The 23,204-nt window shown below is 36.9% G+C and overlaps 1 protein-coding gene across 1 annotated transcript; it reads right to left on the bottom strand.

Moving 5' to 3' along the window:
• Positions 1-479: 479 nt before the first annotated feature.
• Positions 480-23,117, bottom strand: NEK5 (NIMA related kinase 5). The gene is made up of 22 exons (XM_031047726.2): positions 22,980-23,117; positions 21,616-21,712; positions 20,493-20,590; positions 18,770-18,853; positions 18,597-18,667; positions 17,833-17,919; positions 16,681-16,735; positions 15,057-15,257; positions 14,885-14,957; positions 12,209-12,342; positions 11,061-11,254; positions 9,742-9,808; positions 9,305-9,424; positions 7,913-7,996; positions 7,702-7,806; positions 6,545-6,625; positions 5,692-5,760; positions 4,761-4,884; positions 4,427-4,558; positions 2,932-3,069; positions 1,244-1,358; positions 480-837 (listed from the first exon to the last, which is right to left on the bottom strand). Exons 1-22 carry the CDS (start codon positions 23,094-23,096, stop codon positions 561-563), a joined length of 2,523 nt encoding a protein of 840 aa, XP_030903586.1. The 5' UTR covers positions 23,097-23,117; the 3' UTR covers positions 480-560.
• Between the last annotated feature and the right edge of the window lie 87 nt (positions 23,118-23,204).

Here is a 23,204-nt window from a genome sequence, read left to right as displayed (position 1 = left end):
ATGAATTGGGTAATGCTCAAGTCTCAGGGTGCTAATAAACCCGTTAACTGCTACTGTATAAGACTGCTGAGTAGTTGGTGATACTTATGTACAGTCAGTATTCATGTATACATATATATGTATATATGTATGTATGCATAATTTCCTGTAAATGAAATTATGGATTACAAAGCTGTATTGGCAGTACATAGAGATTATGAAAAGCTGGATGAAATTCTTAAAATAAGTTGATTGAGCTGGGGAAATACAGTATACTGACTAGGAGACTTTCTTACATGATACAAAAATGGTTAAAGAGAGTATGCAATCAGAAATTTGCTCAAACAAGTGTTGATGGAGATGTCACAGGAAGTTTAGAACAGATGAAAATGCATTTCAGTCTGGAAGAGGATTTTTCAACATTTAGACACCCGAAAAGTAGCCTGTTTTTTTTTTTATTTTAAACAAATAGCAACAATCTTCTATTAACTTTGAGCATTTAGCACTGTAGAAAAGCAGCTGATTTACTTGGCATTTAGTATCTGTTACCCTTAAGTTTTGTCGCTGATGTGTCTAAAATTTCAAGCAAGTTTTGAAACAGTAACAGTGCCAATGTCTTCCTGCTTGCCTTTTTCATTATGTGTGTCAATGCTAAGTGACCCAGGGTTATTTTCTAAATCATCATCATAAGATCCTCCAAGTAGTTTGTGAGGTAAACTCATCTTTTCTTCATCTGTTTGACCTTTATTTACTGAAAGAATGGAAGATTCCATGGTTCTCTCTGCTGGAGAAGTTGCCACTTTTTCCAGAGATTCCTGCAGCTCATGTCTGAGTTCATCTTCAGAATCTTCAAAATTTCTGTAAAGTAAACCAAGATAATTCTGTGAATTCAATATATCTTTGTTACAAACCTTTCTCCTTTTGAGGCCTTTCAGATATTCTTAAACACTTTATAAAGACACTACAAGCGACACACATAATGTGAATGTTTCTCTGTGAGATTGTTTACCTGTCTTTGTAAGATGGGCGAACAGGAGCTGCAAAGCCACATTAATACTTCTGCGTAACATTTTTAATGACAGCCTTGGCACGTGACATAATCATTTACAGAATTAAAAGTTAAATTAGCAGAGTCTGTAAAACACGTAACTCTTATTCATGTATGAAATTAAAACAACAGAAGAAAAGCTTTAGGCAATGTAATCTGTCATTTCATTGAAACTCTTCAGTTACATGAATTTTTCTTCTGATGAGCTTGACTTACGTGTCTTCATCATCTGATCTTGGCTCAAGTCGGCCTTCATCAATAGTAACAGCAGAGTATGGTTCTGAATCATCTTCCTTGTTTTCTTTCAGAGACAACATAGTTAACCTCCCTTCTGGAGAGGAAGAGAAACATTCATTTATGTATTGGCTACCTATAAAAGTGTATGTAAAGTAATAGCAGATAGGTAACTGCTTGAATGTTTTTGTTGTTCAAATCACAATAATGTAAATACCAGACTTCTGTTATTCTTGATCACACCTTTTAGTTAGTGGTTTGTAACTTCTCCTTAGTGGAACCTGGTGTGTTTGGTAGACCATAACCATGGAACTATAAAAGTTAACCAAGAAAGGCAATCAGGTGTTAGTATGTTTAAGTTCCCAACACAGGGATCTGCATTTTCAGTGGAAAACTTAGGGGAGTACTGCTTGGGAAAAACTGAAAGTCATAGTTGAATGTAGTTATGGTTACCTAAAAATGCTCACTTTCAAAGACTGAAAGGCAGCCCTACCCTGAAGGTGGGACAACAATGCCAAGAGTTGTTTTAGTATAAAGACTAATTTCTGTGTGTGATCCAATAGAAACCTGTCAGTCTGGATAACACTGTGCTCCACAATATCAGCTTGAGTAGCAAAGCAGAACTGGGCTTGAGAGAGTGCCATGTCTGAATAAACTAACTGATAAAAGCAACAGCAATTAGAATACCTGTGTGACTTACTCTTGCTTTAGTCCTATGGACTGCTGGAAAGTGGTTTGAATTTAATTTTGTTGGGGTATTTAGAGTTTTTGTTTCTGTTTTTAATTTATAAGCAATAAAGCTAGTCTTAGGAGAGGAATTTAGCTGGCATGTTTAGCTGGTTTAGCCTTCAGAATGGTGCAGTTTTGTAGGATCTTGTTATGCTATGAGAAAACATGTATGTGAGGCATAATTAGCAGGAGAGTGCTAACTGCACAGTTGCAAATGAAAGGTATTTCTCACAGTCTATTAAAATTGTTGAAGCTTGGCACGTTTAGCTGCCTTAAAAGTCCCATCTACAATTACACATTCAAGTAGATTAGCAACTATGCATAAAATCATAATGTCTGGTTACATTTACAGTGTCTTTCTGTGGAAAATACTCTAGGCTTTTTAGCTACCAACTTTTGTTTAAAAATGACATTTACTTTGCAGCAATCTGTTGCTTCATGAAAGTGCACTGCAGTGTGAGTTCAAATCTATTTTAGTGTCAGCTGTATCAGCATGGGCTACCTTGTAAAGTAAAACATCACTGTAGTTTCAGTCACCATGTACTACAGTTTACAGCTCTTCTACAGAAATACATGCATTTGTAGAAATGTCTTTTACAGGCTACTTCAACCTTAACAGTTGCGGGGGCTAGATCCAGGTTTGTGGTACCTGCCAATGTGCCAGCTGTAGTAGCTCACCTCTGCCTACCCAGGCAAATAAAACAATTATATATGAAAGTAATAACCAGTAAGTACAGCTTGTCCTTTACCCTGCTACTGAAAACAGTGACATCTTGAAAGAGGCCTTTCCCTGCTACAGGACAGAGCAGTGGCTACACAGACAAGGCTGCGTTTGGTCTTCTACTTAGCCAACTGCTTCTCGTCACAGACCATCTGCCAATGGCAGAAGAAATAACACAGTAAAGTAAAACTTGCAAAATTTACAGTAACAATCATCCTACCTGTTTCTTCTCCAACGTGCATGAAGGAATCATTAGATAGCTCTGCTTTGACTAAGATGTTCAAGAGTGTCCCCTGTGGTGTTCGTTTCCATTGCTTCCTGTTTCGTGGAATGTCTTCTGGCAGAACAGCATGGTCAGCTGAATAACAGCAAGGTTCTCAGGTCACTAAAGCAATGAATGTAGCTTGATGCTGTCTTTTGTCAGATTCACACTTTCTAGTTTTGACACTGATTTCTTCCCTTTTGGGTAATGCTGGAACCTAGGGTTTGGGGTTATTTAACTTTATGGAATACTCCAAATTTTTTTATAAGTATTTGATCTGATCAAAACTGCAGAGAAAAAAATAGTTGGGACTATTTAGCTGAAAAAATTTTAACATCAGTTTTAATTTTCAAGAACTGCTTATTAAGCCTGGAATAGACAGGACTAAATCCTTGAGCAGTCCTTCCTCTCAAACTTGGTGGCTTCCTGGGGCTGAAAAAGCTTCTCTTTTGTCTAAGGCAGAATGAACAAGAAGTGGCATATTAACAATAAGATGGGGAAAGACCTTTTAGCAGGGCCTGTGACAATAGGACAAGCAGTAGTGGTTTTAAACTAAATGAGGAGAGATTCAGGCTGGATGTGAGGAAAAATTCTTTACAATAAGGGTGGTAAAATACTGGCACAGGTTGCCCAGAGAGGAGATGGATGCACCATCCCTGAAGATATTCAAGGCCAGGTTGGATGTGGTTCTGGGCAACCTCATCTAGATGAAGATGTCCCTGTTCATTGCAGTGGGGTTGGACTAGACAACCTTTGACAGTCCCTACCAGCCGACACTATTCTATGATTCTAATATTCTGCTTTGTCTTCACTGTACGTATAAACTCCTCAGATTATTTCTGTGTACCTGGGGTTCTGGGAGTATGCTGAATGCTGGAAGAGCTCCTTGGTTGCAGCAACCAGTCACTGGAGATGCCTGGCTGCCTGAGAAGATATGCACTGGTACTGTAAGAAACCTGCCATCAGCCTCTTCTGAAATGGAGCATCCCCACAGTCGCAGCTGTGTGAGCATGCACTTGGGGCTGTGTGGCAACACTGGTTTAGAGTAGCAGTATTAGTAGGAGAGTGGGAAAACAGAGCTCCGTCACATCCTGGGATGGTATTGGCAACTGACTGCCCTAGCTCTTGTGTGTCAACTCAAGGCCTGAAGAAGTTGCACAGACTGGCTTTTTTAGCTGTTGTTACCCGGCCCACAGAGTGATTCATTCAATTCAGACCTTTTAATATGTATGAGTAGCACAACATGATTGCAATATTAGACAGAGGGGAAAATGACAACTGCATTATATGGTTTAACACACACAATAACCTCAGTTATTATGAAGTCCTGCAATTAAAAGCCTGCCAGATCATGCGAATATTCTGGTACAGAATTGTTTTGGCCAAGGTCTGTAGGTAGCTTGGCTGAATTTTAGCAGCTCCCTACTTTCTGTGAAAACAAAAACTTTCTTACCAAGTTCATTTTCAGCCATAGCAGGTAATACAGATGTGACATCAGCATCAGCTAAAAAATTCAGTGGTGTCTGAGGGGCTCCAGCTTGCCAATGTTTTCTGTTTTCTTTCCTATCATCTATGTAATTGTACTCTTATGGGAATTAAAAAAGGAGGCAAAGTTATTTCTTTTTACATAGATTTAAGTGTAAGTATAATACTGTGTGATATCAAGAAACAGCTCATCAAATAAACTTGCTGTTTATCTGGTAAACTCTAAAGCTTAGAGTTACTGAATTTACCTAACTTCTATATAATTTTTCAGGATACTCATCATCACATTCACCAAGGAATACCTGTTTGGTATGCAGAGAGTTCTTCTAAAGCTCTTTCCACATGATCCTCATAAACTTCCACCAAGTTCTCCTTAAGGTTCTCACCATCCACAAAAGTTAAAGTCTCACTGAGTTTATCTGGTACCTGAAAAAAACAGTAAGTTACTCTGGAAAGAGAAAATACATACAGTGCATTAACTAATCACTTCTCACTTTACTGTGCTTGCCAGCTATCCTCAGGTATGCAGAGGAAATATGTGTAATAAAAAGTGAAGCAGCAGAACTCAAAAGTCATATTGTGATTTGTATATCAAAAGCCTGCAGGGGACTGAAGGGATGTGAAACCAGAGAGTGACAAAATAGTGCTTTAGAAATTAAGAATATACATACTAGAAAGAAAATGTATTTTTGACGTTGCTATTACAAATACTTAAAAAATTCTAATATACTAATAAAAATCTTCATAGGCAGCTATTACATGTCAATCAGCCACAAATGTCATTTTAATAAATAAAATCCATAACATCTGTGATCTCACTTCCATGTTTTCTAAATATTATCTGGTTCATCACAATATTATTCTAGCTTTGTGACACAGTACTAGTGAAAAGAAACAGAAGTATATTAAAACAATTTACAAATTAAATTTGGCATTTGCAGACTAACTCAATCTTGAGATGAGTTCTTCCCCTAAAGGCCAGTTTACAAAACTCAAATATCTGCACTCTTTCATCTTTTACCATGTGAAAGATTGACCCAGCTGTCATCCAATTTTCTTCTAAGCAGTTATCCTCTTGAGCAAGGTCAGACCTATGCAATATGTCAACAAATCCTCCATAGGAATCTTCATTGTAATGAAAACAGAGGATGAAGGTAATGGAAACAAAATCTTGATCATGGAGCTACTGTTGTGGTTTCAGATTACTAATGTAAATCCTTTGAATATAACTACCTCTGCTTCGTGAACGCTGTTGTCCTCAGGAACACATACATCTAAATTAATTTCAAACTTTACTCCTCCCTAAAGAAAAATCACACACTTCAGTAATTTATTTTATTAAATAAAAACATTTAAATAAATGTACATAAGTTATATGGGAGTATGAACTTGAAAATTATTCTTGTATTGAAAATAACTTTTATTTAACAATATTTTTCTTCTATTTAACAAGATCAGAGTAGAACAAACTGGACAAAAGGAGACTTCTCTAAATATAGTTTATGGCTATTTTCAAAGGATTGCACCCACTTTTGATTTTAAGGGAAGTTGTCTTTGATAATCATTTAATTCAAATCCTTGCAATACACAGCAGTTGGTTCTTACAGCTGGTTCTCAATGAGTATTAAAATTTTAATACTGTACTGCTTCTCTGCAATATTTCAGAAACCTTCCTAGTATTTTACGTGCGTTTCTATTCAATTCCCATCCCCTTCTAGAATTTAAAAAGCACTATAGAGAATAATGTTTTATAACAAAATTTAGAAATTTAGCATACTGACTTCACTTAAACTTTGACTAAACTTGTGTTCCCATATGCTACTAGTGGTGTATGGTATAAAGATGAGAGGTAGGAAGTGATTACTGTCTGGAAACATCTAAAGGGAGCCTCCCTCAAATTATCAGAAAAGCTCATTTATTTTCTTATTGATTCTATCTTCTCATATAAACTTTAAACAAACAGTAGACCACTCTTGATTGACTCTCAGGTAATTTGATTTCCAGAGCTGCCATGATAACACAATAATTTGAAATGTACAGACATAAAAAGAAAATAGAAAAAAAATACAGACGTAAGGATGGATACCTTTGTGTTGTGTTTCTTTTCTAAGATTTTTTGGTCTTGCCTGTCCTGGAGTCTGACTTGTTTAAAGTTTTTTTCCATGTCCTGGAAGGAGAAAAAAACCCCAACTTTAAAATGCACTCTTTGACACCAGAATATGTGTATACCCTGTGAAAAAAAGACTTGTGTAAGTCATAAATTTAGTCACTGATTCCCTTGTACATATATTTGTAAGAATATTCCATTCTTTGTCAATTCTGGCTTATCTGGTAAAAAGAAAAATAGGCCACCTTGCACAAAGTATAAAACTGGTATTTCAGAAACCTGTGTTTGGACAACACAGTACTGCGTCAAGAAATAAATATCACATCTTTTATTTTTTATGATCATATTCAAAATGACTCAGGCTGAACAGTGCAGTCATTCTACACCACGTAAGGCAAATCCTGACTGAAGAATCCTGATAGCTAGATCAGGGCTACCTTCCCTTCAGATTAGACTGGGAATTTGCACACTGAGATTAATTTGCATCAATTCAGACTTTCATTCATTTCATTTGAAGAGAAGTGGACTTCTTGTTGCAGAAGGGCATGTGCCTGGAAACATCATCTGGTGTTCACAATGCCCATATTGCAAAGTAAAAGTGGAACAACTATGAAACTCCATTCCAGTAGCCACTTTGGTAGTATTTGATGAGAAAGAAGTGAAGGAGTACTGTAGCTGGAAAGCTTTCAGTCTGCCTCTGCCTCTTGCTTCCCCCAGTTTTTTTAAGTAAGGACTCCACATAAAACGGGATTCTAACTTCAGACATGGTGCTACACTAGGCTGTCATGAAGCGTTATATTTTCTGTACAGAATTCTCATAGAGGTTTGCACTGTGAGTGGCTTCTTCTTAACTTCACTCAGAGAGCAAGGAAAAGAAAAATACCACAAAAAGAAGTCAAGTAAAAGTACATCCTAACATTTACAGATTAAAAATAATTATCAAAACAACTCAGGACTCAGCCAAAAAAACTTTCCAAGCTACTCATGAAGGGAACCTAGGGAGATTTTCCCATACGGTGCAAGTATCAGGTGAGATTTAAGCTTTACCAGTCTTCAGATTTGTCACAGAGAGTGAATCAAACACGTTTAAGGACTTACACAAAAATTCTGTTTAGACTAGAAGATAGTACCTATACCTGAAGTGATTCTTTTCCTGTTCCAGCTGTATCCTCAGTTTCTGACTGGTCCTCAGCTTTCCCTTGCCTCACAAGATAGGTTTTATCTTGTATTTTTCGATACTCCTAGGGAACATTTTTATAAAATTTAAATTTCTAATTAAGTGTACTGGCTTAAAAAAGGAAAAGGAAGTACATGTGTGCGTGTGTGTGTGTGCTTGAGCTCTGTTACCTGGAGCACTCCTGCTCTAACTCTGAAATCTTTTATATTGCGGTGGTATTCTTCTCGAATTCTCTGCAATTGTTTAAGGTACTCCTGTTAAAAACCAGTAAGGTAGAACACATGTATTAGAAATACATACAGAAATAACAGTAGCTATGAATAGCAAACTGTGTATATATGACAAAAAGGGACGTATCCTTTACCGCCAATTTTAAAGACTGCTTGCTACTTCATATTAGAGGACATTTTTGAGTTATAACTTTTCCAGACTTTAACCTTTTTGAAGCTTTTCAGACTGTATCTTGTTAGCTTAACTGCAGAATTATATCTAAACCAGCTAATTCCAAGAATAACCTAAGGGATTGCCTGATGCTAAGGTTGCAATCCAAAAACTGAGGACTGGAAATCAGGAGAACAAAAAAATTATGTAGTACTTTTTGTATTGCAACCTGCTCCCCAAAATGAAATGAAACCTAGAAATCTTTTATTCCAGAAGCTTCAACATTCCTATGGATGCTCCTTCCTTTTGCTTGGGTGCAAAACCTTCAAATTTGGCCAAAATATCATTTCTGTACTAAGAACATCTCAGTTGATGAAGTCATGAGATAGCATTCCATGAGTGTTTGTCCCAGTTTGCCCGTCTTACAACTGGACTAATGTGTAAAATTTCTTCCTTTTTTTGGCATATTTAGCACAGATTTTGTGGAACTAAACAGCAACAGTTGCTGAAGAATGTGTACATGACAAGTATATTGCTGTTCCAAAGTCTGACCATTATGTACAAGTTATTATATTCACCCTTATTTTAGCATTTTTTAATAAATCAAACATAGAAAGATTAAATGTATTTATGTGTGTTCATGTAAGAAAGACGTGTCATTTTGTTTTCTCTGTCACCCAAAAGCAAAACCAGGAAAGTATATTGCTCCTGTGTATAATAATCTCCCAAAGTTATAATATGCCAGGGAAGTAGTTTATAATATGCCAGGGAAGTAGTATGCATCATACAGTATTATATCACATTTTAAATGTCATCATATGACTTATGAACAATGAATATACATACATGAATAATGTATGCATGACTGTTTTATCTGATTTGTAAATGTGAGGATCTATTGTCCTCCAGCAATAGAGGATCTATTGTCCTCTGTTCAGTGACGTAACTCCTCTGATCTCAGTAGAAGTGAAAATAAAATCAAGGCCATGGTTTATGAAATTATTACAGACATCAACTTTTGTGCAAGTCTTCAACAGTTTATGTAAGATGGAACCAGATAAAAACAGCTTATATTATCCTAGTGCTCAGATATAAAAGAATCATATCTGACATACAGAAATCTATTGTCAAGGAGTGTAAGAAGACATCTTTAAGCAGCTAAGGAAAATATCTTCATTTACCTGTTCTTTCTTTTTTTTCTTTCTAGATATGTCCTGCTGATGGTTTTTGAGATGTTCTTTCTCTACTTTCTGCTGCTCTATTTGGTCATGACACAGGTCAGCAGAGGATGGTCGCAGTCCCTGTGGATGTACAAATATATCCCAGAGCAAAGGCATTTCTTCACTGCTTACTCAATTCGGTCTCCCTGTCCCACTGAAGAGTGAAGTAAGTCAAGTGTGCATTTTTTGAAAGAAAATGTTACAGTAGAATTTTATATTTCTGCAGTTTTCTATTAGAAGATAAAACCTCAATATGAGCATTGTGGAGCAGATCAGTAAGTTCGCTAGAAAAGAACTTTCTACCTGTCAGTATTACAGTCTGCTGTTAAAAATACATCTTTTGGATTTTCATTCATTTCCTTTTACAGATTTTATTCTATGATTCAGTATTTACTTACCAGCTGTTTTTCCACTTTAATCTTGTACTGTTGAGCTTCAAAACGCCTTTGAAGATATTCTGCAGGCCTGAGAGATGTTCATATACTACATTTTATTTCACAGACTCGCTATCTTCTACACAAATAATTCTCTATAGGTTCTATCACATACAAAAAAAAACAGACCTCTCTTTGTACTACAAATATGGATAAAATATGGATAAATATGGCACAGCAGTAAAATCAGAAAAAGTAAACATCCATTTCAGGCATTCCCCTTCCTATGACTTCAGCTACATTTGCCTTCTGAAGAGTGCAGCAAAGTCGTTCTCCATCTTTTATTGATAGATGGTATGTGAAAGTGTTCATGAAAATAAAGGTGGTGTTCCTGATCCTCAAAATAAGTGAAAACTGTCACAGTGGAGGTTGTATATTCAACAACTTTTCTATTTCTTTCTCCCATGTTTTGTGGTTACTAAATATTTACTTTTTTTTTTGTTGTTGATACACAATAACCAGCAGTCACTTTTTAAGCTCCCTGATTTCTATTTGTTTTATTTCCTGTCTTCAGAATACATTTCTGTCCTAGAAGACTTTGTCCTTAAATAAGGCACTAGAAACTCAACTCAAACAAGATGTTCTAAAGCTTAACTGAAACATTCTAAACACTGTTTGTCATTTAATGAAAACTAACGATTTGGCCAACCTTAAAAGAAGTATCCAAAAGTGGGCAGTATTAAAGATACCTTACCTTCCTTTCTCAAGGTCTGCAAAACTCATCCAGACCAATGGCCAATCTTGGAATGAATGGGCTATCTTGAATTTAATAAAGTACCTTTACTTTGTAAAAGAAAGGCTTTGGAGTAAACAAACTGCTAGAGAAAGGGATTTATATCTGAAACTGAAATATAAGTTCTGCAGGGAAAAAAAACAACAGCATTTTCATGGCCTGCCTTCCACTCTGTTCCCTCAAGTGGAGAACTGCTTGTGGTGTTTATATCGATCTGATCCCAGTGGGAAAGACAGTGTTTATCCTTAGTATAATTAGAAAGTCTACAAAAAGCCTGTGTTTTACTTCTCACACAATAAAATGCTGAGACTGGGGAGACATTTTGATAATGCATGTCAAACATCAGGACAACATATTCAGAAGGAACCTCTGGATACACAAAAACAGGAGTTATGTTGTTGCACAATTAACCTTATGTAAGAAAGATAACAAAGACTAAGCAAAGAAGGTATTATACTGGTTGATCAATGTCCAGTGTTATCTAATCAGGAAGGCTGATAACTCAAAACATGCATGACAGTTCACCACTAATAAACAGCAAAATGCTTACCAATCAAGTGGTGGTGGTGGAGGTGCAACTTGTCCTTTTAGTTTGTAATATTCCTCAACTCTTTGGCTGATATGAGAAAGCTTATAAGGTGCATTAGCTTTCCTCTGCAAGTTGTCAAGCTTGTAATAGTAATGACCATAACGGCCATGGGCTCTAGTACTTTCTGGCTCCTCTGCCATCTTAAATCTGGGGATCTGTGGTTGAAAATATAATAAAGCATGTTAATTTACCAGCCTTCATTTGCATCAGTACAAGCTTGAATTAACTTCCTGTCCTCCCCAATGTAAGTTGCACAGTAATACACACTGGTACAGTCTAGTTAGTGTTAGTTTTTCAAATACTTTCACATATAAACCAGAAACTTCCTAACTTTTCAGGGCTTTATATAATCTTACAATTGTCATTCCCTTCCTCCCTGTTCCATCAACTCCTGTCATTAAGCAGCAGCCCATATTGTTGTGAGAGTCAATCAGCTTTGTACTCTGTAGTGTCATTGCCCTAGAGTCACTTCATTGTTCTGAAGCCTAAAGCACTGAATTTATTTCAGGAGAATCTCATTTTGATATGTGAGAGCAAGGGGAACCTGGGATGTAGTTTGGGGCACTGTATGCATTGATTGCTGTTTTCAGGGGAGCACTGTGGCACTTCACCATCTCTTTCATTATATGCCTGTGGGAGCTTGCCTTTCATTTCTCAACATCCTTACTGTGAGGAAACATCCCTGTGTTTCCACTCTTTTCTATTTGTCATAGGAACAATGGAGAGAAGGTGCCACTGCATGATATAAGCATGGTAAGGTATTCACAAACATTTCCATGGTAGAAACACTATACAGTGTATGACAAAAACATTGGATTTTGCTTATTTTCTTAAATAAATTAAAAAATATCTAAGTATCCCACGCATAGATGATAAATACAATAATTATTCCTCCCTGCTTTCTCTTTTAGAAACACTAAAACCAGGCTTATCTAACCGAGGTATAGTCCAGATTACAGCAGAATTTCAGGCCGCTGTGACCAGAGTGGGGAGTCTGAAGCAAGAAAGTTGTACCCTTGGTGTGAAAGTATCAGATTAGAAAATACATAAGCAGATTGCCTTGCCTTCTGAAGATGATTAAATATTATGAGAATGTGGATGCACAGTACCTGAAAAATAGGCTGTTGCCCTCTTGAAGGAGGTTTCAGTTCATTTCTCTGAAATAATTCCTGTTTGTTAACAAGCACCACCATTCCAGATTCTGGAGAAACTTGGTCCTGGGCCCTCCTTTTTTGAAGTTTATCTGGTTTTTAACAATAAAATATGAAAAGGTTACATTTTGTCTTCTCTATATTATTAGTGATCATGTAGTTGCAAAACATAGTAGTGTGCATACACAAAACAGGTTGGGCTAACAACCTGTCCTTTCACCATCATCATTGTGATCATCAGACTTCACAGCTCCTAGGAATTCTGCCTTTCATTCTTAGAATGACAGGCTTTTGAACGCATTATGATTTGTCACACTCATGTAAAGTGTATCTTATTGACTACTTTTGCAAAGCACACTAAATAAAAAGGAGACATCTATAAACTAAACCGCTGATTTCATGCTAGTACCAAGAACAGAAAACAGGAGGTCTGATTCATTGGAGGCTAGGTGACTACCTGCTTAGGCATTCCCTTTCTAAACTTTCATATTCTACAAATCGCTAGACAATGTTACAATACTTGTGAAATCTGGAAAGAAGGGATGAAAAGTGAAAAATTCAGATTGTCAGTTCCCCATGTGGGAGAATACAATTACACACCATTCCTGTTTGGTCAGTCAGTATTCTGCCAATACTTACGCTGCAATAAGGAAAAAGTGTCTTTCCTAGCATAAAGTAATTTCTAACCGAGGCTTAAAACTCTCCTCAGAAATGACCGTGAGAGTATCATGTCTGGGAGATAAAATATATACAAATTATGAGTAGTATATGATCACAGATTTTTTTTTTTAAATTGCTGATTTAGATGTTCAGGTGCCTCTGTCCAAACTGAACTAGACCTAAATGCCAATAAATCTTAACTGAAAATAAGCTACAAAATAACATGGGTTCCTATACTACAAAAGAACTTTTTTTTTTTGAGGGGGAGGAGGGGAATGTCCATAGTGTAGTTAAGTAATTTTCACAAATCTGTATGAACTGCTTTGATATCCAAAGATAAATTTAAGGAATAATTATGACATACTGAAGAACATAAAATTAGGAAAAGGTCATGCTCCCAGAACTATGCCAGATGTTCAGCAGTTCATACAGAGATCAGTAATGAGTGGTGTCCCTCAGGGATTGGTGTTGGGACTGGTCTTGTTTAATATCTTTGTCACTGACATGGACAATGGAATTGAGTGTGCCCTCAGCAAGTTTGCCGATGATACCAAGCTGTGTGGATCTGTTGATACACTAGAGAGAAGGAATGCCATTCAGAGGGACCTTGACACACTTGTGAGGTGGGCTGATGCCAACCTCATGAAGTTTAACCATGACAAGTGCAAGGTCCTACACCTGGGTCAGAGCAATCCCAGGCACAGCTACAGGTTGGGCAGAGAAGAGATTCAGAGCAGCCCTGCGGAGAAGGACTTGGGGGTGTCGGTCAATGAGAAAATGAACATGAGCCGGCTGCAGTGTGCACTCACAGCCCAGAAAGCCAACTGTATCCTGGGCTGCATCAAAAGGAGCATGACTAGCAGGTCAAAGGAGGTGATCCTGACCCTCTACTCTGCTCTCATGAGACCTCACTTGGAGTATTGTGTGCAGTTCTGGTGTCCTCAACATAAAAAGGACATGGAACTGTTGGAACAAGTCCAGAGGAGGGCCACGAGGATGATCAGGGGACTGGAGCACCTTCTGTATGAAGACAGGCTGAGAAAGTTGGGGCTGTTCAGCCTGGAGAAGAGAAGACTGTGTGGAGACCTCATAGCAGCCTTCCAGTATCTGAAGGGGACCTACAGGGATGCTGGGGAGGGACTATTCATTAGGGACTGTAGTGATAGGACAAGGGGTAACGGGTTGAAACTTAAACAGGGGAAGTTTAGACTGGGTATAAGGAAGAAATTCTTTACTGGTAGGGTGGTGAGGTACTGGAATGGGTTGCCCAAGGAGGTAGTGAATGCTCCATCCCTGGCAGTGTTCAAGACCAGGTTGGATGAAGCCTTGGGTGATATGGTTTAGTGTGAGGTGTCCCTGCCCATGGCAGGGGGGTTGGAACTAGATGATATTAAGGTCCTTTCCAACCCTAACTATTCTATGATTCTATGATGGAATTCAGTCTCATTCATGTTTTCTAAGAATGTATATACATAATCTGGTCTCTCAATGAGCACTAAATCCAAATAGCGTTTATTGTCCCTTGTAATTTAATCTAACCTATAATATTTTGTAAAATATTTTTATTATTTTGTAAAAACATGTTTTGCACAATTTTTGCATTTTTGCACATAGCTTGGTAAAATTAAGTCAGGATATTTTTCATGTGACAGACCTAAACTGCATCTAGACCAAAACCTCTCAGTTTTGTAAATTTTATTCTTCAAAGAATTAAGGCTAATGTTTCAGCACTTTCCCAGAGTAGCTTTTCTAGCTGAAAGCTGCTAATGAGTTGGTGTTAAAGCTGTCTTTTCCTGAACAGGACAGCGATGCACTGTCTGGTGTGTTTCTGCTCTTGCACTTCATTTTTAAGTTTGTGCAAAACTCTTGTATCCAAATGTGCAATAAAGACTGCTGGAAAAAGTTACAGCCATCACATGCATCATAACTAAGAAATGCTAGTGTAGAATTAACTTTAAATAATACTATCATTACCTTGTATCAGCTTGACTCCAGACTGTGATGCTGAAGGCCATTTTCTATGTATCACAGTGTGACTGAGTTCTTCCTGTGTTAGCCATGAGAAAAAAAAGGTATCTGACTGATAGAACTATTTATACTTCTTTGATACAGTGTTCCCTCAGCAAGCAGCAGTACAGGCACTTACCTCAGGGGGCAAATACCTGAGAATGAGCTTCTGCAAGAAGGGCTTCCTTAGAATAGAATTAATAGATGGTCGATCTCTTGGAGATACTTTAAATAACTGGGAAATTAATATCCTCAGATCATAAGAGTAGTTTGGAGACACTGGGTGAAAACAGCCTCTGCAAATCTTCAGCACCAACTGGTGCAAACTCTTACCTTCAAACTTAATCAATGAAAACAGTAAAAAGAGGACAGTAAGTACTGCTGGTTGGAAATGGTGGACTAGACACCCAAACTTGAAAAAAGTTACTTGCTGACAGAAGTCCTGTGCTATGCAATCTCCTCACAATGCTTTTCTTACTTACTATATACAATATAAAAATTAATATAGCCACTATCTGATTATATTTTCTGGTTACATTCTTCTTGTTTCAATTGCACAACATAGAAAGTTCAATGGCTTTTGGACCTGGAAGAGTTTTATTCCTACTCTGCTGTCATACAGGAACAGAGAAGCGATTTTTCCAGAATGAAACAACTTTTATTTTACTAAAAGCTGTCAACAGAGACCTGCATACATAGCGTTCACCTTCAAAACCTCCCTCTGCCTCTGCACTCTGTGTTCTCCCAGGCACTGATCCTGATTTTTTACAACTGAAGCCACTCAGATAAATCAGTGCTCTGAGTTCAGCAGATCTCTTCATAGGTCAGCAAAAATAATTTTCAAAGCAAATTCTCATTTTATTGACATGGCTGTTATGAAGGAAGTGTAGCCAAAATTTGCCTTAGCTTCACTTGCATTTCCTGTCTACATCAGCATCTGGTCCCTGGCTTCAAATAAATGAGCAGCAATACAGAATAAACCACCTAACATTTGTAAGAAGTAATATTAGTATTTTCTCACTTTGTGAAATCTGAAATTTTTCTCAGCAGTACTCCCTTGCTCTCAGCTCAGCACAACTGCTCTCCCTATTAGTGCTGTTCTTCCTTCTTCAAAATCCAAGCTCAGTAAATCATCAACTTCTGCTTCATGCAGGAGTGACCCCTTTTTCTGTTGTTGGGATTAGTCTTTGCTGTGTTTCCTTCTCCACATAATACTCACAGGCTGAGAATTATCTGAGCATCAGATCAGGCCGAGGACAACACAGCTTCCTAAAAATACTATGTCAGTTATATTCTGTCATGAATGTGCTTCCAAGCAAAACCGAATGTTTAGGAAAATGCTTCTGGGGACACAAACTGCTTTCTGGGGGAATGTGGGTTTCAAACTCTTTAATACATACAGATTGCTAATTTTAAATAAAAGAAATTCTATGCCAAAAGCCTAACCTTGAAGTTTGGCTTTATTTTTTTTATTGTTCATCTGCCTTTTGAAAGATTTTAGTATTTATTGAAATATTAAATATATGTTTGATATGTGCATACACACACATATGCAAGTTGCAGAAATGCAATGTAATACTTTGTACTTTAATATGCACAAAACAGACTGTGAAAAATTAAGCACTAGCAGTCATTCTTTAATATCAATAAATAAGCTGAAAGAAAGCCTAGCAGCTGACTATGAATACTATTATTACTATAGTTTTTCCAGGCTGTCCACTATCTGTTTTAATAATATGGTAATGATCTGAATCTATACTTACAGGATGCTTTAGCGCACATAGCTCATAAAGCACACAGCCAAGAGACCAAATATCTCTGTGAATAAAAAGGAATTAAAGTTTCAAGGAAAAGACTATAATATTTTTATACATGTAATCAGTACCTCTTCTGAGCTCTCAATTTTATTAACATTATTCCATCAGAGATTAACAGTGGTGCAAATTTTAATTTTTCTTAAGATGCACTGAACAAAACAACTGGACATTTATTTTTAGTTGTGGTACCAATGTTTCTATGACACCTAACTAGGTACTGCTATTATTGGAAAAGGCACATGATGTAAAGAATGTTTGTTTCATATTCCTAGCAGGATGAAGGGCAAAGCTGTCTCTAGCTGAGTTGCTAGTTAGGGAGACAATAAGGGAATAAACTTGTGTGAACAGCAATTAGAGCTGAGATGCTACTCTTGGCTCCAGAGCATTTGGTGTTCACCACATACCCCTCACAGAGAAAGGAGTGTAGCTCACTCAGCTCCTGACTTTTCAGTGCTTTTTATCTGGTATTTTGTGTTAAGCCTGAGTAAGCCTTTAAAATTCTCAGACATATTTGTCTTTCCTGCAAGTAGCTACTGTGGAGTTCCAGAACTGTCAATCCAGGAGCTTTCCTTCTAGTGTATTTTTATAAATCACAAGTAAGAGTACCAAAAATTCATAACTTTGGAAATTAAAAAATCCGTACTTGCATTGGTCACTACATGTTTGAAACATAGAAGGAAATTTGATATTTGATGAAGAACCAGATAAAGCAAAGGGAGAAAAATAATCTATTTTACATTTAACACCACTACTAACAAGGAGTATTAAAAGAGAATTAGATTTAAGTTTAAAGTATAAGTAATTTTATAAAAAAATAAATATTTATGTTAAGCCTTTAGATGAACCATAACAGATTCGTGATTATTCTAGACACTGTGAGTTAAAATATTACTGACAGTGTTGTACAGTATAACACAGTTATTGTATATGGTTGATGCACCTAAATATCGTACACAGTAATACAAAACTTCACAAGGGTGACGTGAAATTCCCAGTGCCCTGCAAAATGCTGATTTAAATCATGACATTGCTAAAATAATTTATCTCATGCCTGCATGCCCTCATGCACAAGTATGTGAAGGAAAGACAGAGACTTACGTTTTATTGTTGTATGGTTGATTTTCACAGATCTCAGGTGACAGATAATAGGGGGTCCCTACACAGGTATGAGCAAACTCCGTAGTGCTAATGAAACACAAAGAACAAAAAGGTTTATACACAGAATGTGTCCTATACCTAAGAAAAGTCCAGTTGCTAGAATCATAGAATGGTTAGGGTTGGAAAAGACCTTAAGATCGTCTAGTTCCAACCCCCCTGCCATGGGCAGAAGCGCCTACGCTAGACCATGTCACCCAAGGCTCTGTCGAATCTGACCTTGAACACCGCCAGAGATAGAGCATTTACCACTTCTTTGGGCAACCCATTCCAGTGCCTCACCACACTCGCAGTGAAGAACTTCCTCCTTGTATCTTACCTAAAATTCCCCTGTTTAAGTTTAAACCCACTGTCCCTTGTCCTGTCAGTACAGGCCCTGATGAAGAGTCCCTCCCCAACACCCTTGTAGACCCCCTTCAGATACTGGAAGGCTGCTATGAGGTCTAGGCCGAACAGCCCCAACTTTCTGAGCCTCTCTTCGTATGGGAGGTGCTCCAGCCCCCTTAGCATCCTACTAGGCTAGACACATCTCTTATTTCATGGCACATGTTAGAATAACGGAAAAAACATAGTGCCAGACATTTTATATCCCAGACCTTTTGAGCAAGCTCAATCCACAAGCAATTTGCATACTCAGGTTGCATTCAGACTGCTCATAACCAGTCCTACCTAGTGTAGCTCACAGACTAATTAAAAAAGGTGCTTACCTGTTCAACTGTCTTGCTATGCCAAAGTCCCCGAGCTTTGCTACCTTTCCATTATTGCTAAGAAAAACATTCTGCAAAAAACCCCAAAACTCACATGTGAAAATTAAACATGGCAGAGCTTAAGCATATTTTACAAGACAAAAAATACGCCCTCTCAGTATCAGTTTTACTACCTGTGCTTTTATATCTCTGTGTAAAATTTTCTTGTCGTGTATATGCTTCAAGCCCAAGGAGATCTGCACAAACCAACTCAGAATCTGGAGTGAAAGTTAAAGGGAAAAGATACCTATAAATTCGTGTGACTTTAATGTCCAATAGGGCATCTTACTGAAATACATTAAAAAGATACAATAAAATCTAAAATATGTAGAGCATATACATGTAAAATAGTAAAAATAATATTTTTACAATTAATGCCATAGACTTTTCCTTTCCTTTTTTTAGTGCTATTACAAAACTAAACAAAAAGAGATACCTGTTCCACTTTCACCACCCCCATCAGGTGTTCACTGACTGACAGGACAAGTACTTGAACAAAGACTCACATCAACAGAAAGAATACAAGACCTTCATTTAGAAATGAGTGAGTTCAAATAACAACTAAGACAGAACTGGGAAACATCTTAATCCACAGTGGTGGAAGTCATACCACCCAGTTATCATATTTGTACTCTTACTGAATGTGGTTCAGAAAAAAACAGTATGAGTGGTGACCAAAGGGACCTGTATACTAAGTAAGCACAAAGGTTTATCCTTTGTTGTTGACACAGTACAGCTCTTAAACATGTATTTAATTTTAAATAAATGTGTGTTTTATTGCACAAGGGACTTTGGACTTAACTTAGAAACAAAATTACAATGTGATTATATGCTTCTCTACTTAAGAAAATTGATGGTCATGAAAGACTTCGATTCAAGTAATAATCTTCTATTCAGTAATGCTTCACATTTAGCGTATGAGTTCCTGAACAGGGATGATGCCACAAATGAGACTTTCTTAAGCATCCATTTGAAAATATGAAGATATTTTAATGACATAATGTTATATTGGGCTATTTGCCTTCCTTTCTTAATTAGCAAATGTTATCTTTAGTTTCTATAATGTTTTTATGTCCGTACTTCATTTGCCTTTCTTTGAATGTATATTCATAGAATCATAGAATAGTTAGGGTTGGAAAGGACCTCATTCTATCTCATTGTCAAGGGGGTTGTGTGTATTGGTTTTCTCTTGTGTTTTCATGATCTGTAATTTTTGTCCTATCTTTATTTTCTCTCATGTTCTCCCCACCTCTAGTGTGACTCCCAATAGGGTCTTAAAATTCATTATTACTGAAGTAATTCACTTCCAATTGACTTTTACAGTAAAGAGTTCTTCTTTTACTACTGAAGCAAAAAGAAAAGTCACAATATTACTTCCATTTTTTTTCCACTTCTGTGCTTTGGAGTATATTTCCACTAACAGACTGGATACTAGTTAATGTAGTTTCTACATACATTTTCATTATGGCTGCAAAAGTAGAAAACTATGCATGATTAAATAACCTCAAAATTCAGTACACTAACTCAAATACATAAGAAAAATGCCTTCAGAAAGCTTCACTACCGTTTCAAAAAAAAGTCCTTATGGCTTATTAAGTATACTACAAAGAAAAAGTGCATCCACAATGGAAGGAGCAGTGAGAGGAAAAGGGGGATAAAAACATCATCAAAATTATAATAATGAATTGACTTAAGGTCTTGAAGCGGTATAAAAAGTAAACTTCCATTAAAATTACCAGTTTCTTTAAAATGTTCAATTATTTTAAAGGACAGAAAACAAACAGTAGCTAGTACTGGATAAATCAAACCATGTGTTTTACATAATATGTCCTTTCCTCCAAGGAGAAGTTCTTTTACCTGGTCCTCTTCAAACAGCACTCCATGCTGCATATTTATCCGCGTCATTAAGTCTCCACCATCACAGTATTCCATCACAATATATAGCTTGCTCTTTTCTGAAAGGAAAAGTATAATGTTTCCTTTATTACTCATTAACACAGCAATAAAATACTTTTATTTTTTATGGTACTTGTTTCAAACAGGGGTAGCTAATCTTCTATCTACTCCTCCCTTTCAAAGAGTAAATGAGAAAAAACAGATACTTCCAGTGAAACCCGATTCAAAAACTAAGATACGAAAATATATTTAAATTGAGACTTACCAAAATATTAAATACATGAGAAAACCCCCAAAAGACCACACTGATAGAAAGACAGATGTTCTTACAGGCAATGTTTAGCATAATGCTTCATAGTTGGGATTGTTCCCCAATAATTGCTAAGTACACAGTTAGGCTTAGGGGAAAGCTTAAAAGTAGATAGCATCCAAACAGTAGAAATATACAACAGAGACTATTTTATATGGAAAATCACCCTATTCTTACCACTCTGGGGTCCAGAAAACCACCAGATTTATGCATCCCTTCAAAAACTTACAGTCCTGATTACAGAAAACAATCTGAACACAAACCGTAACATTTATTACATAAGGCATTGCTTATGACAGCCATCAGCAGGAAAAATAAATATAGGGAAATAGCTCTTATGGAGAACAGACTTTGTTCTATCTCTTTCAGTCCTGAAGAATTCTGTATCTTTGAGTGATACCTCAAAACATTGCTCAAGAAAACAGGCCAACAGGACTTATTTCTTGCTATACTCAAAAGCTCTCTTCTTTAATTGAATCTCCCACAGAATTCTCATTAAATTCTGGAGTCCTATGATGATCAAGACTAAAGTTCAGCTTAAGCCATGCAGATGCTGCAGGATGTAGCGTTTATGCCATGATACCTTAGGTCCTCCCCACACACACAAAGAGGGCAAGGGATGACTGAAGTATGTATCTCATGGTCATTTTTAGGAGTTAGAACCTGTCCCCACTGGTAAGTGAGAGGCTGAAGATAGGCTTAAGTTTAGGCAAAATAAGGAAGGTTCGTTTTGCTCCTTTAATCACAAATCAAATAAAAATTTTAAGAATAAACCTTGCAAAGATGCATAGAAGGTTACAATATTTGCATGCTTCATCTTGGCCAGAAGAATGACTTCTTTCTGAGAGGCTTCTTTTTCTTTCACAGGCATCTACAAAGAATTAAGAAATTATATGCTAGCAATGTTATATTTAACTCTTTTCAAAAACAGTTACATGGTTATCAAACCATCCCACAAATACAAAAAGACAGTGTACCAAGGTGATGCAAAAGCAGGCGTATGCTTGGAAATATATTGGAAGGAGCAAAGTCAAGCCAAATTATGACATTATATGTTGGGGGTCGAGCATGGGCGCTTTAACAGGCTTGCAGCAAGCTGTGAGAAAGTGAACCTCTGACCCCAGGCTGGAAGAGGAAGCGTCAAGGTCAGCAAAACAGGAACGCAATAACAAGATGCCAGAAGCATGATGTAACGCTAAGCTGAAGCGAAGGTGTGAAACCAATCAGGAGAGGCAAAGTGGAGCGTGTACCTCTCGCGGGCAAAGTGAAGCAGCCAATCAAGTAATGCGTGATTGCGTGTAAGACAGTATATTAAGAGCAGCCTTGTAATCAATAAACGGAGCATTTTGTGAACCTACATCGTATCGGTGTTTTCTCCCCTCCACCTTGCTGCGGCAATTATACAAGCAGGCAAAGGTCTACCTTTGAACTTTTTATACATATACTATTGCTAAACCAGCTGATGGATAGAGCTCAACTCTGAAGGTGAGCTTCTCTTAGGTATTTGAAGGATAAGGATCTAGATGACTCTGTATTTCTAATATGGGTGATCTCAAAAGAATAAAAAGAAAGAAAGTTCTTCATTTTACTGGTGTTACAAGTTTTTGTAACATTTCAGGCAAACTTTGCCCTATTATGTTAAATGGAAAACTTCTATTTGGTGCATCACGATCACACTTTCATCAATATAACTTCTTAAAAATTCATGTCTCTGAGTATCCATCCATCCAAATGTCCTCCTATATTTATAAGAAGTTTCTTACCCTCAGGAAATTAAAAGGTTTAGATAAATGTATCACAGGATTGTGATTTGTTATTTCAGTGGCAATAGTTTCATTGCAGTTGAATCCTCTACAATAAAATCTGAATCAGACAGTGTCAGGCATTGAACGTAGAGAAAAGTTTTTGAAAGAACAAAAACAAAGTAAAAAGTAAACACAATATCAAAATATGTATTTTGTCTATGCTTGTAAAATCCTTATGTTAGCACAGAGTACAGTCATCAGAAAGTTTAACTCTATAATGAAGACAGAACTACAAAGGTGATAAAATATAACCCAAGTTCATACCCCTGCTGAATGCAATTAAACACAATCAGATAAATAACTGCTGTTACCCTTTAGGGTTTGTTGTTTTACCTTAGTTAAATCAATCTCTTTGATAACACACTGCTCATTATCCACTTTTACTTTAGCCAAGAATATTTTGCCAAAAGATCCTTCTCCAATTTTTTTAATGATTTCATATTTATCCATGATGTCTTCACCTTAAAGCAGTGGCTAAAATGAAGAAGTCCGCAAATTAGTATTGCACAATTAGTGCTCTAACATTCAAGTTTGTGTTACTGAAATAGACACTACCTT

This window comes from Melopsittacus undulatus, chromosome 2 (assembly GCF_012275295.1).
Source record: "Melopsittacus undulatus isolate bMelUnd1 chromosome 2, bMelUnd1.mat.Z, whole genome shotgun sequence".
Taxonomy (NCBI): domain Eukaryota; kingdom Metazoa; phylum Chordata; class Aves; order Psittaciformes; family Psittaculidae; genus Melopsittacus; species Melopsittacus undulatus.
The sequence above is the reverse complement of the archived record's forward strand: the minus strand, read 5'-3'. Positions and strand labels throughout refer to the sequence as shown.

Excerpts from the sequence above, each read along its gene's own strand:
- NEK5 (XM_031047726.2), bottom strand. The coding sequence starts at position 23,096 with ATGGATAAATATGAAATCATTAAAAAAATTGGAGAAGGATCTTTTGGC. Across the intron at positions 11,255-12,208 it reads GGCAACAGCCTATTTTTCAG|ATCCCCAGATTTAAGATGGC; the intron begins GTACTGTGCATC and ends TTTCAACCACAG. Across the intron at positions 6,626-7,701 it reads CAGGAAAAGAATCACTTCAG|GACATGGAAAAAAACTTTAA; the intron begins GTATAGGTACTA and ends TTCTCCTTCCAG.